This window comes from Anabrus simplex, chromosome X (genome assembly GCF_040414725.1).
Source record: "Anabrus simplex isolate iqAnaSimp1 chromosome X, ASM4041472v1, whole genome shotgun sequence".
Lineage (NCBI taxonomy): Eukaryota > Metazoa > Arthropoda > Insecta > Orthoptera > Tettigoniidae > Anabrus > Anabrus simplex.
In genome coordinates this window covers 157,916,213-157,931,460 of record NC_090279.1, presented here as the reverse complement: position 1 = coordinate 157,931,460, position 15,248 = coordinate 157,916,213, and the positions used below count along the sequence as shown (strand labels likewise).

Here is a 15,248-nt window from a genome sequence, read left to right as displayed (position 1 = left end):
ACAAGAGCAATGGACTGAATGTTGATTGTCTGGCATTCACCGATGACCTGGCACTTCTAATTCAACAGAAACAACAATGAGACAATTCAATGTTCTCAGACAACAAGCAACAAAGTTAGGGCTACACATTTCACTTGAGAAAACAGTTATCTCCTCATACACTTCAACTGGAGAAAGGAATGATCAAGAAAACCAACAGGTTTAAGTACTGTACATGGCTGGAACTGAATCTCTCCACAGGAGTAGCATTATCAACTTGAGTTAATAAGCTAGAACTGGCATACCAACTGACCAAGAACACCTACAACAAAATGTATCTCTCCAGAAACACTAAAATGAAGCACTCCCAGTCAGTCATCTGCCCTGAAGCCTTATATGCTTCAGAATGTCTAATATTCAACAGGAAGGGACTCGTGGACAAGCTCGAAATCCAGGAGAGAAAAATATTAGGACCAGTCAAGGAAGGGAATGGATACAGAAGGCAACCCAACGAAGAACTCTACAAAAACTGTGAAAAAATCATGGACGTGGCCAGGAAGAGACGCCTAGCATTTTATGGACACATCTACAGGATGCATCATGCCAGACTGACCAGTGTTTACAAGTATCATTATCCTAAAATACCAAACCTCATGGCACTGCAGCCCTTGAAGGGCCTTGGCCTACCAAGTGACCGCTGCTCAGCCTGAAGGCCTGTAGATTACGAGGTGACGTGTGGTCAGCACGACGAAGGCCTCAGGGGCTCTGAACTTTGGAGCGTGGGTTGGCGACCATGGGGCCCTCAGCTGAGTCCTGGCATTGCTTCCACTTACTTGTGCCAGGCTTCTCACTTTCAGCTATCCTATCCGACCACCCTTGGTCAACTCTTGTTCTTTTCCGACCCCGACGCTATTAGGTTTGCGAGGGCTAGGGAGTCTTTCATTTTCACGCCCTTCGTGGCCCTTGTCTTACTTTGGCCGATATCTTCATTTTTCGAAGTGTTGGATCCCTTCCATTTTTCCCTCTGATTAGTGTTATATAGACGATGGTTGCCCAGTTGTACTTCCTCTTAAAACAATAATCACCACCACCACCACCACTCAGCACGACGAATCCTCTCGGCCGTTATTCTTGGCTTTCTAGACCGGGGCCGCTATCTCACCGTCAGATAGCTCCTCAATTCTAATCACTAGGCTGAGTGGACCTCAAACCAGCCCCCAGGCCCAGGTAAAAATTCCTGACCTGGCCGGGAATTGAACCTGGGACCTCCAGGTAAGAGGCAGGCGCACTACCCCTACACCAATTATCCTAAAACAGTACTTACTAATTTTTTCCCTTTCCATTCAAACCTTTGATGCTTCTCTTTTATTCGTGGCATTTTTCTTCCAGCGGTGCAGTATTTTTGTGCACATTACTTGAAATGCTTCAATACCATTGACGTACATTGAAAATTTACCATTTAATACAATATCGGTCTAACCCTTGGTCCCGTTTGCTGATTTGGGGTCGCCAATAAGGCGAGATGAAATATTTTTACGGCCGGAGCCCTTCCTGGTGACAACCTCAATTTAGGAACAGATGTAGACAAAATGAATGACTGTGAATGAAATTAGGTAAGGAGGTCGAAAGAACTGGCTGTGGCCTATGAACAGAAACTGTCCCAACATTTGCCTGGAAGCTAAAATAGGAAACCATGTAAAACCATTCCCATGTTCTGAATCAATCTGACTACGAAACACACACAACAGACAACGATCTAGTTACAAAGGAAGCATACTATACCATGAGGCGATTCTGATCAGGTGGGGTGAATCCGATCATTTCCGTATTTTTCAACAATAGGAAACGTTAGCACAGCTCTGTAACAACTGTCTAATACCTAATCATTGTTCTGAATTCTAGACTAACGGTCTACAGTTATGGAATGTTCTAGCACAGTACCAACAACTGTCATCGTCAGCAGATGTTTCGTACGTGTGCCACACTTGTGAAGTACAGATGATAATATTGGTTTTACGTCCCGCTAACTGCTTTTGTGGTTTTCAGAGACGAACATACGCCTGACATATTCCAGCACCTTCAAATACCATCCGACTGAGCCAGGATCAAACCTAGCTAGTTCAGCTCAGAAGCCTGCAGCTCCACCGTCTGAGCTACTCAGCCCAGTGTGAAATAAAGACACAGTCAGATAACTTCTGTTGCTGACAAGTACCTCAGTTGCAGAATGGTTAAGTTATGATATTTTTCTTCACATATGAACATCTTCATTTGTATGCCCATACTTAATACCATTAATAATAATAATAAATAATAATAATAATAATAATAATAATAATAATAATAATAATAATCCAATCATGCAAGTTAATACGGTGGTTACGGAACCAAATTGAAAATCAATATCCTGGCACAACTTTTTGAACAATTTGCACTTTTTGTGCCTTGTCTTCAGTGCTGTCAATTCTGCCAATAAAAGATCTAACCCTCTTTAAGTGAAATAATTTTTTTTTGTTTTTACAATTTGCTTTAAGCTGCACCGACACACAGGTCTTATGGTGACGTTGGGATAGGAAAGACCTGGAAGTGGGAAGAAAGAGACTGTGTGCCTGGTGTGAAAATGGGAAACCACGGAAAACCATCTTCAGGATTGCTGACAATGGGGTTCGAACCCACTATCTTCCGAACGCAAGCTGATAGCTCCGTGAGCCAAGCCGCACGACCACTTGTTCAGCAAATGATCACAAAAATAATTTATTCTATTATCACTGCCTATTCAATCCAAGCCCAGTGATAATAGAATAAATTATTTTTGTGATAATTTGCTTACAGTCAGTTTCAATACGGATCAATCATGAGAATTGTCTCTTGCACTTGTTCAGCTCCAAACTCACTGAAAAGCTTATGAAAAAACACTTGTGTCCTGATGTAATACAAAAGCCACTATACTACTACAAGCATGACACTTTCTTCAGAAGAACGAAAAGAGATAGTAATTGAAGAAACGTGGTAACATCTTGAGACGTTTATGATGGAAACTGTCAAGAGTACCAGAAATGAAATGGAAGAATGAAATATTCCCCCCTTCACCACTTGTCCATGTTCCTACCAACAAAAATGTCACTACTCATTTGATATCGCACAGCAAGTACAGGTATCAACAAACCACTTCAGCCATGTGCTATCTCTTTGCCTTTGAAAGTTGGCATTTTTGGCATTATGTGCAAGATTCCAGAAATCAGCAACATAATTATCTCTCGCTACAATGTGTAGTCATTATGAAGGGGACAAATGCAGTCACCAGTATGTTGCTTCATAATTCAAGAACTATGGCTAAATAACATGTCAACGAATATTTTAACAAGGACAAAATCCTAATTGTTTATGTCTAATGTATTTATTAAGTGGACAAATAATAACTTATTGTTATTATATAAAGTAAATTATGTCTAAGAGGAGACCAATTTGTTTCTTCATACTGACAACTGTATTGCACAAAATACAAACATTATCATGTGCTACTTGATGTGGAGTCACATCAGGTTTACATGAAGAAATAATTTCTTTTCAGCCAGTGGGTCTTACAAACTATTCTCATGACTGGGCTTTTCGTCTTATGAAGAGGAGGTACTGTGTGGAATACCTTGTAGAGGAGACATGCGTTCACTGCGACAGCCAGGAACTCTCCCACCGTCCCCCAGAAGTACATTTACTTTTATAACTTAATATAATTTATACCTTTGCTTGATACCAGTACAATGGTTTTGTTAATAACCTAACCAATCCTGGCCGATGGTTTTGTCACTAGCCAGACCTAACCAATCCAGACCAATAGCTTTGTCACTAGCCAGCATGATTAGTTCTTAGGGTCAAGAGTTGGCAGTCCTGTGCACCGCACGCATCACGACCATCATGAGAAGTCTGCGAGAAATAAATTAGAGTGCAATCACGCCTAGATGTTGGCGCTGAAAAAGCCCTGCAGTAACTGAACTTTTGTCCTGTGCCAACACCAGGTTTCACCCTCTCCCTACCTCATCACCACCATCGCCGCGCAACCAAACACATAGGTCGCCAAATGGCATCAATTAGAAAGACCTCATCCCCAGCAATAAAAGGCTACATAAATAAAACCAGCCCTCTTCACAACAATATATGGAACAGGCAGACTTGGATGAAATTTTCCCTCATGCTCCTCAATGGTTAGTATCAGGGGACAAAACCTTCTCAAGTTGCTGAATACTTCAAATATTTGGGAAGTGAAATAATGCAAGATGCAAGGTTGGATAAGGAAATCAGCAGAAGGGTATAAGAGGAAAAACTTTCTACCAGAATGTAAGGAACCTGGTGTGGAACAGGGAAATTCCTATGAAATGTAAAGAGATAATGTACAAGATATACTATACCCCTATATTAACATATACTTCAGAGACTTGGACTTTGACAGCAACAGATGAGAGTACCTAAAATTCAGACCACCACGATGAAGTTCCTGAGGAGTATAGTAAGGAAGACAAGGAGAGACATATTAAGAAATGTTGCAGTCAGAAAAGAAATAGAGGCGGAAAAACTGAGTGATAGGATGGAGAAGAATAAACTGAGATGGTTTGGGCATGTTATGAGGATGGAGGAGAGAAATGTATGAAAACAAGTGTTGGAGGCTAAGACAGAAGGAAAGAGGACAAGAGGGAGGCCCAGAGCAAGATGGATGGACTCTGTCAGGAGCATTATTTAAATAAAAAAAAATATGAATGGAATACAATTACTAAGAGGAGTGGTGGAAGGAGAAGCAACAGTAGAGAAGTGCTATCAACACCCCGACATCGCAGGAGCTGGACAATGGAAAATGATGACTCCTCAATGAGTGTGATTACAGACAAACAAAGCAAACACTACAGTCATGATGAACAGCCTCAGGGAACCGATAGAAGTGAAAGGAAAAATAAAATGTTCAGGAATACATCAATTTAGTGCACAAGATACTGAAATGTTGGGTAGTACCATTATTGTGAAATCGTGATTCATCTGTAAAGAGGATTGTTGATAAAAAGGCTACATGACTGGCCATTCTGTGTAATGTCCAATGATAAAATACTCTAGCGTCAAAGTCTTACGGAGCTCCTGATGTAATTGCCAATGGTACAGGTGAAATTTCTTGTTACATAATACTTGCATAATGGATGACCAACTGATGTTAATATGTCATACAAGTGCCTGTTTACCAATATGAGAGACATTCCAGACAACCTCTTCATTCTGACCAGACATTATAGGTTTACCTCCAAGTGCCCCAGTCGTAAACAAATGTTCAAGGCTCTAGAAAGTATTGGCTGTCTTCTTTCGGGAAATCACTTGTCATACAAGCATTGTGACAGTGACGACTTCTATCATGATTCTCAGTAGGTGAGCGATTATATGCTTTTGCTAGTTGCTTTATGTCGCACCGACACAGATAGTTCTTATGGCGACGATGGGGCAGGAAAAGCCTAGGAATGGGAAGGAAGCGGCTGTGGCCTTAATTAAGGTACAGCCCCAGCATTTACCTGGTCTGAAAATGGGAAACCACAGAAAACCATCTTCAGGGCTGCCGACAGTGGGGTTCGAACCCGGTTGCAAGCTCACAGCTGCGCGTCCTTAACTGCACGGCCAACTCACCCGGTAGTAATATATGAAAGTACTAGTCACTGGAATACACAATGAGTGTAAATTGGTATCCTCTAGACGAGTAAATTAACAAACTATTTCATTCCTTTTACAGTTCTGGTTCATTCTTTTTACAGTTTCAGACTTCAGGCAGCATATATGCTTAACAAAATTTGTATTTCTCTTTCACAGGAAACACTCTGCCATATATAGGAAAAATGAAGCTGTTAATATCTTCCTAAAAAAAAAAAAAATCTGCACAGAGTAGAATTCGAACCAAGAACATTTTCAAAGAGGACTGCAACCATACCGATTCATCCACAATAATTATATATTCCCTACTCACAGGAAACACATGTCCCTTCTGGCCACATTTCTAGGTCATGAAAAAATGAAATGGCGTATGGCTTTCAGTGCCGGGAGTGTCCGTGGACATGTTTGGCTCGCCAGGTGCAGATCTTTTCACTTGATGCCCGTAGACGACCTGCGCGTTGTGATGAGGATGAAATTATGATGAAGACGACATATATACCCAGACCCCGTGCCAGCGAAATTAACCAATGATGGTTAAAATTCCTGACCCTGCAGGGAATCGAACCCAGGACCCATGTGACCAAAGGCCAGCACGCTAACCATTTAGCCATGGAGCCGGACTTCCATGTCATATTTCTGATTCATGTGTTCCAGCTTTCATTTAAGCATTCTACCAAAACAGATCACTTCACACAACCTATTAATTACTTCATATTCAGTGGCGTATACTGAGGGCTACCAAGGCTATCTGTGAAGCCCGAACCTCAAATGAGAACGATGTAAATCTAGATCACATTGTAATGTAAGCATCTGACACACTGTTCCATTTACAAACCTTTAACGCAATGAGATAAAACGTTGCTCGTATTTCTGAGTGCAAGACATCGAAGAAAGATATTGCAGCCCAGGCACTCCGTCCATCTCCCCTCGCCTAACCACGCACGGCTTGCCGCTGAATGCCCGATAGGAGCGGGGACCGGCGGGGAATAGGTGTGCTAGGCTTCGGTCTGTCAGATCACCACTGCCAACGGAGATATACCTCAAAGACAGGAAGTTCTCCAGAAGTTTTTGAATTGACACATGTGTTCCTCATCGTATATACTTCCTCACCTCATACTCAGATGAGATAACAGAGTGCTGGTATTCGCTCTCTTTTGCTCCTATATCCTTGTAGAAAGACACTGCAGGCCTATTGTTATAGGAGTAATACAGTTTTCTTTTGACAGGTAGATCTGCTAAAATGAAATACAATCTTTCAGGTTTAGTGTTCTCTTTGGTTGGTTGGAAACGAACCTGTGATAATGGGTCGGAAACCACCACTGATCTCCCCAGAGGCAAGCTAATAAACCTGTGAACGATGGGTACCACTGCTGGCAATGCTGTAACATTCAAAAATTTAATTTAATAACAATAATAATAATACTAGCGTATGGCATCTGTATAGGCTGGGTGGTGACCTAATGAGGATAAAATAAATGGCGAAGACGTGATAAACACCCAGTTCCCGCGCCAGGGGAATTAAAGAGTACGAGGGGGTTGATTCTGAGATTTGAACCGGACCCATCGGACCAAAGGCAAGCATTCTATCCATTTTGCCACAAAGCCAGACATTAATTTGCTAAACCTTAGGCTACCATCTCCACTGATCAAGTGTTCAGTATTGGCAGTGGTAGCCCATGTCCTGATCCCGGCATATGGTACATGGTACAGGGTCTTTTGTTTAGCTGGCTCCGCAGCACCATTCAGAACAATATATTTCCCAGTTACCCCAGACATTCTGCCAGTTGCGGTATCCCCCCCCCCCCGCTGAAGTTGTACCACAAGATCAAAATAACACTCTTCATTAACATGACACTGACTAGGAGCAGTAAATTAAATATTCAAAATCATAAGCATTCTTCCCTGTTAACAAGAGAAAGGATTTAGAAATGTAACTCTGAAAATCCACGGAAGATTTTACTCGCCAACAGCAAAACCTTCAGCTTGTTTTCTCCTATTAAACAATGTTCAAATAACACACTCCAGTAACCAAGTTCAAACACCAACAATAAGGAACAAAAAATATTTTACACATCAGCATTAATCACGAGAAAAACATATAAATTATTTTTCTAAAAATGATAGGAATGCAGCTATAACCAACAATTTCAACATATACAGACATAAGCCTACGGTAACTGGTATTACAAATATGGATACCTTCTTAACTGCTTCACGTTTTTTCTCCTTTTTGTCATTGTTTAGCTCTGATTTCAGTTCGAATATCTCTCCTTTCTTGGTGGTGGTGAAATACTTAGAGTCCGTCATCCTGATACTGAAACAGTAAAAGATCCCCATTAGCCACAGCAACATAACCTTAAATAGGAAATGTTAAAGTTTAATTTTAAAGGTAATATTAATTTACTTACTGTAACCATGTCTTACAGTACGAAACAAGTAAAGAAACAGACTTCTTTTTAAAAAAATGAGAAAATACTATTGATCCAAAAACATTTCAACATTCAAAGTACCTACTCTAAGTTTTCAGCAATGCCAAATAAGTTACATATATTCTAAGAGCTCTACATAGATATGTTTTTTTAAATGGGATCAAAAACGACGACTTCTTCCAGAATTAATGGAAAATAAATAGATCCGAAAAATGTCATCATACAAACATGCCAAGTAGGTTACATGCATTTCTTGAATCCTAGAAGGAAATATTTACATTAAGTAGTACAAACGAGAAAATATTCGACTCAATCTATTAACGTTCTTCCATTTCTACCTCATAAAATCAATTCAAAGCAATGCCGGTCACCTTGACAGTATAAAAGACAACCATAACCTTAAAACAAAAAAAATCAAAAGAAGGGCTTTTCGAACATACACTTCTTGCCCACCGTAGAACTGCACCGTGTCCTATCAACCAATTATTAACAAGCTATCTGCAAACTGCGTAGACATTCCACAAACGCTTTACAAGCATAAAAGAGTCAGCTTACCCGCTCTTGTCAAAATCTCCAACAACACACCCACTAACTGCTGACTACTGCCAGAACGAAAAGTACCACCTGAACTTCCGCCCAGGGTCGCCAATGGACAAAAAGTTTTCGTACTAAATTTTCCCCTAAAATGGTACTAAATCTTTTTTTTTTTTTAACAATGGAGTAGGATTATTCATAAAGGCAGTATAGAAAACAAAGTACCTATACTTATCAAAAATACACATTTATTAAATGAGAAATTTGTAATTATCAGAACTTCCAGATTTTGATGTTTATGATGGGAAGCAGCAATATTGCGGTTTCAACAGGGAGTAATATTCCCTGGGTTTCAATCACCACCATCCTATCACTTCCAGTTCCAAGCTGAGTACGAGTCGAGAATCATTTATTTATGTTTAGGATATGAACACTATGAATATTCTTTACGCATTTCTGTTCAACACACGCACGCACATTTCGACTTCATACACTCCCCACAAGTTGGCTGTCTTTTAGAATACGGTATATTCACATGCATTTCACATTTTACTCTTCTCTTAATTCTTCGAAAACATTGCTAAAGCAATAAACTGCTTTGAAGTGTACAGATTTTGGGCAGATGAGTATTTTAGTTTCTGCTTTGCAAGAAGGAGCCCATTCAACATACAGGATTGGAGTTTGTTTCTCAGTTTGGTCTTATTAATAGTAAAAGCAGGGGAAAAAAACTGTTCTGTTGGACCAGAATAATGTTGTAAACAGAGCACTGTTTTCACAAAATTAGTCAAATTTGGAAATATGTAGTCGCCTACAGGAATTTTCATTTCGAAAAATCACAAATTCTTAGTTCTCTTTCAACTATTCTGTGAACTTGTTTGTTAAGAAGGAAGCCATACCGTACTTTCCAGTGGCAACTCAGTCACACAGTTAATAACTTAAAAACTTTTCAGTTTGTCAAACACACTAGTTCAATACCTATAAATATCGTTTAATGGTGTGTGTTTCTCTTTTTTAATTTTATTTTTTTAATTTTATTTTTTTAATTACGGCTACCGGTATGTTATAGTGTAATGTTTATAATGAACATGTGTTCGACAGACTGAAAAGGTTTTAAGTTTCTATGGACTTGGCTGACCGCCATTTCCTATCCAACTTCATAAATAGTTTCTGTAATGATTATATTAGGGAAATACATAGCTAATGGAATAATACTGATGAAACTGCCATCTCTTTTTTCAGTTTTCTAGGTTCGACATGGACACATTTCTTAAAATAGGATCACGAAAATCCACCGTCTTTTGCAATTTTCTTAGTTCGACATGGACGAAAATCCACCGTCTTAAACACCTGTTCGAAGAATTCAACATGAAATGATAGGCACTTGTAGTTGGCTAAGTACTAGCGTTGTCTACGAGATATACAAGGCCGGGAAGTGTGCGCTAGTTCTGAGCCTAAAAACCATCCCCAACCAGGTTCGTAGTAACGCCGCCAGATGTCTCGACATCGTGCTATAGTTTGCACGATTGTGCTGTCGTCGTATTAACATATGGAGAAAAGTGTTTTTAATACATTCACGTATAGATTTCACTTATTGTTAGTGTTCAAATGAACTCCAAGTAAATGGCATATACACTATAAAATATGGTATATCGTACTATAAGTCTAATTCGTCAAAGAAGGGAGAACATTAGAGTTTTCAATCGTTTCCTGCCGATTCCGTTTTAAAGGAGAAGTGGAGAATTGCTATATCCAGAGAGTGGAAAGGGGGAGGGGGGTGAAAATTAGGTTCCCTTTGGTCACCTGGGACGTCATCCAGAGTCTGGAATTTACATTTTAAATATTGAGACTTCAGTTTATGGGCTACAGATTCATTAAATTACTTCACTGCCTCCGACTTCCGCATCAAAAGACACTTAAGAATTATGTGGGATTTTCGAATGGAGAAACTGGAATAACATCCCTCATTACAGAAATGCTCCATCACGAAGCCATGAATTTGACATGCGTGGAGGAAACGTTAGAAACCCTTATCATATATGAAATGTCTATCGAGCACAGAGTACACTATAATCGTAATCGTGACCAGCAGTAGTTTTGGAATTACTTGATGAGACGCTCGAGGGTAAGTTAACTAATCAATTCACGATTATTGTATTTTCTTTCAGATGTACTATTTTTAATAGGCCTAAGATATCTGCAAGTTTTATATTATTTTAGACGCTATTGATATTAAGAATGACACCATGCCTTTTCAGAGAAACCTGTCACTCTGGAGTTGTCTTCCTTGGCCATGAAAGGTAGCTATCTCGTTCGAGTTGCGGAAGAAAATTCCATTTGTGAATCATGCTTGCGACAGATATCCTCGGCCACTACTCACAGTCAACTGATGTGCTTCATTAGGACAAAAGATCGTGGAGCATTATGCTACCCCTAAAAAAATGTGTTTACTTTCTGCAAAATATGTTGAATTTTACGCGCCACTCCTTACGTTTTCTGGGCAATACGAATTTAATTTTTAAAACTTAACGTTTTTGTTGTTTCAGAATTCACTGAGGCATTCAAATGTGACGAGTGTGATCAGAGAGCACTGACTGTAACTCTCATTACAAAACTTTTAAAATCAATACTCGACAATGAAGTTCATTTAAAGATTTAAGATTCTCATGACTTGGAAAAGAACTACAGGACAAAGCCTTTAAGTTGGAAGATCTTAAAAATGTGAGTGATACGAGCAGTGATCATGGTAAGTCATTTTAATGTATTACTTTTATTATTTATTGTACTTGACTTCACCTAAAGTCAGTGGCGGCGCGTTCTATATGTTCAGTGGTTCAGTGAACCCCCTAGAAATATATAAGTCTAGGTAAAATGGTTTATCAGAGCCTATTCCTTAAATTTGTTCTGTATATCAGCGCGCGTAGCGGTATTTTTGATAGCAACACTCGGTTGCTCTCCGGAACCAGCGAAGAGGTTCAATTTCAGGACTGAACGCGCGCGGCCGTGAGACGTAAGGAGGGTGCGTAAGGCGAGGGGTTATGAGAAGCAGAGAAAACATAGCCCAGGAATCGCTGGCAACTGGACCAGCGATAGACACGAGTTACATCGAGCGGTTCCGAAATTAGCCGAAGCATTGTCAGAGCGCGCGGTTAAAATTTGCCGTATGTGGTAGGTTTTGAAGGGAATTTAATTTGGCAATTTTGCTATTCTGACGTAATTAACCGCAATGAGCCAGAATATTCTGCTAACTACGGTTTGTATAGCATCAATAGGCGTAAGTAGCCTATAAGTTTATGTAATTAAATGAAACTTTTCATTAGTAATACGTGTTTTGTGAAAAGTAAACAGCAAAATACGTCAAAACATAAATAACAATAGTCTGCCTAACACGTTCCTACGTAAGCAACGATCTATGTAAACATCAAGTAACAATAATAATCTGAACACGTTATTTTCCACAGCAGTGAAGCCCCAGACGTTTTATCCACGCGCCGCCACTGCCTAAAGTAATTCCAAATATCATTTAAATGTGCTTTACTTTAAATCTAACCACTCTAAATCACATTTAGGTGGTCCTAACTTCATTATTTTTAATTTTTTGCGTCTTTTAAAACCAACACGTTCTATTAATTCACGCGAGCAGCATAGCACGATGTCGAGACCTCTAGCGGACGTACGTAGAACTACTTGCGACCCGCATTTTTATCGGCCCACTTCCCGGCCTTGAATATCTCGTATAGGCAACGGTACTGGCCAAGGTTAATAGAGAAAGGGGGGTGCACTCGGCCGTGCGCAGAAGGTGTTGCATTTTCCTCGCTTAGCGCATGACGTCACGGTGGAACAGCTAGCCACGCGGGACCAGGGTAGATCGAGGCAAATTCTTCAGTTATCACATGTATCGGATGTATTTGTTTACCTTTAAAGTGCGTGGGTGTTTAAAAGAGTGTCAGAGGACCTAGTTTCTTTTTTCGTTTGTGCTGTTCAAATACATGGAATCTTTCGGCGTTAAATACATTCTCCCCCAACTTGGCAGGTTCGATCCTGGCTCAGTCCGGTGGTATTTGAAGGTGCTCAAATACGTCAGCCTCGTGTCGGTAGATTTACTGGCACGTAAATGAACTCCTGCTGGACTAAATTCCGGTACCTCGGCGTCTCCGAAAACCGTAAAAGAGGGGTTAATGGGACGTAAAACAAATAACATTAATATTAAATACATTCTCACAGCAAGTTTGAATCAAGATTGCCTGGAAATTTTCTTTTCGCGCCTAAGAGGTCTTGGGCATTTTTACGATCATCCATCTCCACCTGATGTGAAAAATAGCATCAGACTGTAGTAGTTAGGAGCCAATTCCAGCGATATTCCTCATTCCAATGAGTCACCTGTAGCTCCTGCCGAAGGAGGAGAATTTGTTACATCGGCTATGTTTGGCAACATCCTCCCGGATATGACAAGCTCTGGCGATGACTGAGGGTGACAAGGATATTAATGACATTGCATTGCCAGCTGTTGATAGTGATTATCTATCCGTACAGGAAAATACTGACTGTAGTGTGGAGGGGTTCAAATACGTTGCAGGGTTCATCGCATATCGCTGCCGAAAATTTGACAGGTCCCTGGGCACGCCTACAGGAGAGTTGTTGATACCACCTGATGAATCAAGTCTGGGGTGGGTACACGTGCTGTTTCGGGGAGGTTTGCTCGTCCCTTCCGATAGTTTTATGGAAATTATCACTAAATTCGAACTGATATTTGCTGAAGTTCACGGACGAACAGATTTGAACAGGGAGCCAGAAGTTGTGAACAATATGTTTGTGAAGTTGAAAAGCCGTTTTCCTGACGTCCATCCACAAGTCTTGAAATCATGTGCTAAGATCCGAACCTTACTCTGTTTGCGTTGGTTGGCTGCAAAACAGAAATAAAAAAATAGAGGCTTCCCGTAATAATTAATTAATTAATTAATTAATGTTATTTACTTTACGTCCCACTAACTACTTTTATGGTTTTCGGAGACGCCGAGGTGCCGGAATTTTGTCCCGCAGGAGTTCTTTTACGTGCCAGTAAATCTGCCGACACGAGGCTGACGTATTTGAGCACCTTCAAATACCACCGGACTGAGCCAGGATCGAACCTGCCAAGTTGGGGTCAGAAGGCCAGCACCTCAACCGTCTGAGCCACTCAGCCGGTAAAGAGGCTGCCCGTAAGCGAAAAACGAGAATGTGGCATTTATCAACAAAGTAAATGTCAAGAAATGTTCGTTACCGTTGTATTTGTTGTTTTAAACTTCGTGTGCAAAGCCACGGGACCTTTGCCTTATAGGCAGAACTCGGAAAATAACTTATTTCATACCCTGTCTCGCTTTCATTGACTACGATTCAAACTGTAGCCCTTTTGATGAAAATCGGATAGATAGTGAATATACTAGACTGTGATACTCTTCTACACTTGTGTTAACGGAAAGAAAGGCAAACCGTTTATTTGGTGCTAGTGTTCCAAGACTTGAAGTTATTACATATCGCAATGTATCCTGTAAGTTTTCACCGTGAAGTGTTGAACAAATTAACAGTGTTTGTGATATAAAACAAAACCCATCTGTCAGTCAGAGTGAGGTGCAGATTCCATGCATTTCGTCAACATCATCTTCACTGAGGTAAGAATGAATAACAGTAAATAAAAATAGTCTTATTTGTCCCGAATCTGTTGATTTAAACCTAACATATCGCGCACTTCTAAGTACCTCTTATCTTGTAGCGCTACGATGTTATACGTACTTTATCTTGTACAGAATGTATGTTTCTATAGAATACATTGTATGACGTTCAAAAAATCTAAAATATCACTTCGGTATATTATTAAAATGTGAAACATTACCCGCGCGCTAATACAATCTGCCGTCAGCGGCTACCAGCGATGTTCCATGGTGACGTCACAGCGACAGCCAATGGCAGCCCGTAACGCGGAATGACTAACCTTACTGGTACTGGCAAATACCATAGCCGACTACAGTTACTGTAGATGGCTCTGGCAAATACAGTAGAGGTACTAGATCTAGTACTAAAGTTGGCCACCCCGCTTACGCCACGTGCGTTATCTCTCTCTCTCTCTAGCCAACCTTTTTCTTCTGAAATTCACTATTATAATGTTTGACCATTGTACTGGTTCACACTTCATGTAAGCAGCATGCATTGGTTTAATTGACAGATATATTATGTAAACGATATGCGATTTCCTTGTTTTTCCACTGAATTTGGACATGTTGGTTCATACTAGTCTAAATATGAAATGTACTTTTGTCAGTACGTAATAAACTATAAACGAAAATAATGCAATACCTTTTCTAATAAATTTTCTCAGATAATTCTATTTTATATTAAAACTCATCACAAATAATTAGCAGATTGTTTAGTTTGTCACGTGAGGCACATAGAGCATGTTGGCTAGACTGTAATCCTCATGATCTGTCAACCAAGACTCTTAGCTCAACAATCCGCAATCTCATGCAGCAGCTTAATTATTGTATCGATGCCTCTAAGAACGGTCAAAGGGCTTTCATTATTATTATTATTATTATTATTATTATTATTATTATTATTATTATTATTATTATTATTATTATTATTATTATTATTATTATTATTATT

At 39.9% G+C, this 15,248-nt stretch overlaps 1 protein-coding gene across 3 annotated transcripts in view; it reads right to left on the bottom strand.

The window, feature by feature from the left end:
- The window catches only part of AP-1-2beta (adaptor protein complex 1/2, beta subunit), a 109,738-nt gene that overhangs the window by 85,906 nt on the left and 8,584 nt on the right, over positions 1 to 15,248 (bottom strand). The window contains exons 1-2 of one of the 3 annotated variants that reach the window (XM_067158853.2): positions 8,634 to 8,708; positions 7,849 to 7,963 (exon numbers count right to left, since the gene is read on the bottom strand). In XM_067158853.2, the coding sequence (XP_067014954.1) occupies positions 7,849 to 7,956 (108 nt within the window). In that variant the 5' untranslated portion in view covers positions 7,957 to 7,963; positions 8,634 to 8,708. Of the gene's footprint in view, positions 1 to 7,848; positions 7,964 to 8,518; positions 8,709 to 15,248 lie in introns of those variants that run through there. The other 2 variants (XM_067158854.2, XM_067158855.2) reach the window with 2 other exon arrangements.